This window comes from Leptonychotes weddellii, chromosome 16, assembly GCF_054177405.1.
Source record: "Leptonychotes weddellii isolate Sample4059 chromosome 16, ASM5417740v2, whole genome shotgun sequence".
NCBI lineage: Eukaryota > Metazoa > Chordata > Mammalia > Carnivora > Phocidae > Leptonychotes > Leptonychotes weddellii.
In genome coordinates, this window is record NC_138384.1 from 44,133,470 (window position 1) to 44,137,187 (window position 3,718).

General features: G+C 59.5%; 1 protein-coding gene across 1 annotated transcript; it reads right to left on the reverse strand.

Annotated features, from left to right (window-relative positions):
• Window positions 1-1,202: 1,202 nt before the first annotated feature.
• On the reverse strand, window positions 1,203-2,891 carry GNG8 (G protein subunit gamma 8). The gene is made up of 2 exons (XM_081806155.1): window positions 1,637-2,891; window positions 1,203-1,398 (listed from the first exon to the last, which is right to left on the reverse strand). Exons 1-2 carry the CDS (start codon window positions 1,718-1,720, stop codon window positions 1,270-1,272), a joined length of 213 nt encoding a protein of 70 aa, XP_081662281.1. The 5' UTR covers window positions 1,721-2,891; the 3' UTR covers window positions 1,203-1,269.
• Between the last annotated feature and the right edge of the window lie 827 nt (window positions 2,892-3,718).

Genomic DNA, 3,718 nt, shown 5'->3' on the forward strand with positions numbered 1-3,718 from the left:
CGGTGAGCTGGAAAGCCCAGATCCCACCTCCCAGCCTAGGGTCAACCTGAGGGGTATATGGGTCTGAGGTCACCCGAACATCCAATTTGGGAGAAGCTGGAAATAAGGACTTTTAAGTGAAAGACTCCTATTTTTCAATTTGGCAACCAAGTCAAAAACATTTTTAAACATTATATAGGCCAAAAGTAGAGAACCCAAAATAAGTGAATAAATAAAAGACGACATAACATAAATAGAACTGCAGGCTATAAATGTCCTGTGGGCCAGCCATGTATGAAGTGGGAAACACAGGGCAGGAGCCAGAGCTGTTAGTCACCCCTGTGTCCCCGGAACAAAGAAATAACTGTTGAAGGAAAGAGTGGTACACATTAAATTGTCTCCTCTCCCTCTAGCCACATTTCTCTCTCCTCCTGGTCCCCAAGTTTTATTACCACCCTGTCTCAGCTCAGATGTCCCCTCCTCCAGGAAGCCTTCCCTGATCCCTAAGCTGAGTCAAGTATACCCTCTGGGCTCCCCCACCCCAGCCCTGCCCACTCTGGGTCATCATTTTCTGGGGACAGGTCTGTCTCTCCCACTGGATTCGGAGCCCCAAGAGGGCAAGGCCAGGGCTGTCTCAGTCACAACCATGTTCCCAGCTTCACCCAGCGCGGGGCTGGTCACAGAGCAGGTACCACAGGAATGAATGAACAACAGAGATCAGTGCTAAGGACAGAGGTGAGGTAAGCTTGTGGCAGGGGGTGGAATCATCCAGGGGGTGAGGAAGGTGCAATGGGCACAGGGGCTCCTAAAAATCTACAACCCAAGAGAGGAGAGAGGCCAGCTCAGGGGTTTGGGGGTTCGGCACTGGAGGCCACAGTCTTCACCTCATTACCTCCTAGCTGTGTGACTTGGAGTAAGGGACCTCCTTTGGCTCAGTTTCCTCATCTGCAAAATGGATACTCTACAGTCAGCCAGCTGACTTCTGGGGCTCTTGGAACGATTAAATAAATTCAGGATCGTGGAGCGCTCAGTGGAGGTCAGAGCCCACACTGCTCATTTCCTCCTGCACAAGCCTCTGCATCCACACACCACGCCCCACACACCCCGCACATCCTCACCCCCCAACACACTCCACACACACTCAGAAGGGATGAGAAGGGACACAGCTTCCCCCATGATGGCCCCAAGCCCTGGGCGTGCCTCAGTTTCCCCAAAAGCACAGGTACCACCACAATCACCACGTTTATTGGATCCATACTTTGGCAGAGGAGGGCAAGCGGTCGGGAAGACTCAGAGCAGGACGCAAAAGAGCCGCTTGTCGCGGAAGGGGTTCTCTGCGGCGGGTACCGGCGTCACCAGCGGGTCGTCTTTGGCGTGCGTCTCGCAAAAGGCCAGGAGCTCGGCCGCCGCCTGCGACACCTGCGGGCGCCCGCGTGATGACGGTCCTCCGTCCAAGGCCCCGCCTCTTGCCCGGGCCCGCCCCCAGCCCCTCCCCGGACCCGGCGCGCCCCCTTGTGACCACGCCCCCTGTCCGAGCCCCTCCCCCGGGTCCGGCCCCGTTCCGAAGGGAATCTTCCCCCGGGCTCCACCCCCAACAGCGCCGGGTCCAGACCCCAGCCCCGGAGCCCCCGCCTTCCTCCCTACCCGCACCCCGCACCTTCATGCGGTCGATGTTCACCTCCAGCTTCAGCTGTTCCACCGTCTTGCGGGCCTCCGCGATCTTGGCCATGTTGTTGGACATGGCTGAGGGCGGGGAAGAGTTTAAAAGCCGGGCGGGAGTGGGGGGCCGAGAGGGTTGGGCTAGGGCAAGTCTGGGTCCCCAGGTAAGGGTGGCAGTGGTCGTGGGACCCGGCGACAGGGTTGTGGATGGAAGAGCGTACGAAGGGGGTGCCCAGAGGTGGAGGGAGGGACAGGAAAACAGAAAAAAGGAGGAACGAAGAGACGTACAGATGGGGGACCAAGAGGCAGGCCGAAGGAGGGACAGAGGAACAGGGAGGAGAGGGGCAAGGGGAGATGGTGGAGGGGTGCCTAGGATGGGGGACCTAGAGGCAGGTGGAGGGGGGGACCAAAGAACAGGGCCACAGGTGCTGGATCAGGATCCAGGTGTCCTCAGCCCCCGGGGATAGAGCAGGAGCCAGGAGGGGGGCCCTCCCCAGGCCAATTAGCGGTGACTCCGGGGAGAACAAGGAATTAAGATCGCGGCGGGAAAGGCGCAGAGGGGGCCTCATTAGGGCCTTGGCAGCAGCTGCCCCCTCCAGCCCCCTTGGGGAGCTCCCCCACCCCAGCCCTGGCCACCTCAAAGGCTCCTCTGCTCATTAGCAGCCAGAGAGAGGGCTGGGGCGGGGGGGCGAGTAACCCAGGCACAACTGGGAGAGGGGCAGAGAGGATGGAAGGACAAATGGAGGGGCAGAGGGAGTGACAAAGTGACAGAGGGAAAGACTGAGGCCCGGAAGAAATAAAGAGACTGGGGCGGGGGAGAGAGAGATGGAGGGATGAAACAAGGGAAGGAGTAGAGGGAGGGGAGGACAGATAGAGGGACAGAGTGATCCAGGGGGACAGAGGCACAGAAGGGACAAAGGGACAGAGCGGGGACTGGGAAGGTGAGGGGGACTGGGAAGGGGAGTGAGGGAGTGGGAAAGGAGAGAGAGAGGGACAAAGGAAGGGGCAGAGAGAGGCACAGCGGGGATAAAGGGATAGAGGAGAGAAGGGACAGGGGGACAGAGAGAGGGAGCCATTGGAGGGGCTGGGGGAGAGACAGGCTGATGGAGACGCAGAAGTAGAAAGTCATTCATTCGCTCATTCATTCATTCATTCATTCATTCCCAGGCGGACAGACCGCGGCTGTGGGGTGGAGACCCGAGCCCCCTACCTGTTGCTGCTCCGGGCTGGGATGGCGGGCAGGTGGCGGAGGCTGGGAGACCGCGTCTGGGTCCCCCGCCGCCAGTCCCGCCCCGCCCCCTCCCCCGGGGCGCAGTCCCTGAGGGCCCGCCTCCTCCTGCTGCCACCGCAGCTGGCCCCTGCGCCCTGGCCGCCTTGGGTCTGTCTCTGTGGGTCCCCTCTCTATGTCCGTCCCCTTCTTTGTCTTTCTGTTTCTGTGTCTCTGTCGCTCCTGTTCTGTGTCTCTTGTCCTCCCCCTTTCTCTCTCCCAGTCTCCCCTCTCAGTCTCTGCCCCTGCCTCTGTCTCTGTCCCTCTGAAACACACACACACACACACACACGCACACACACACGCAGGAAGGCTCTCCTGGCGTGCCCCACACCCCGCCCTTACTCCACGGTCGCACAAATCTCTCCTGGTGAGTCCCGCACAGCCTGTCACTCCATCACACATGCTCTCCCACCTGTCACACCTGCCCCTGTTTCACCCCACCCCAGCCCCTCACACAGAGGTGCACACTACCTCACTGTCTCACGACCGTCCGGCGCGCTGCACACACAGCCGCGGGACCCCTCAAAACGCCACACACGGTCCCTCACAATCTCTCAGAGGGTGGCACATATCATCGCCAATGCCACCTCGCACAAGCACAGATATCCTATCGCAGAGTGTCCCGTGTGCAAACAGAGTTTCACCCAGTGTCACACGCAATCTCTCAAGACATCCCTCACACACATTCACGTGCAGCTGAAACTTCTGTCTCGCCCCCAACAGCAACTTCACCCACACTTTGTCAGGGTCTCACACGGTGACATGGAGTTACTCACACGACGTCTTAGTTGAGCGTTGTCACACGACATT

Coding starts and splice junctions, on each gene's coding strand:
- GNG8 (XM_081806155.1), bottom strand. CDS start 1,720: ATGTCCAACAACATGGCCAAGATCGCGGAGGCCCGCAAGACGGTGGAA. Junction 1,399..1,636: donor TGAACATCGACCGCATGAAG/GTGCGGGGTGCG, acceptor GGGCGCCCGCAG/GTGTCGCAGGCGGCGGCCGA.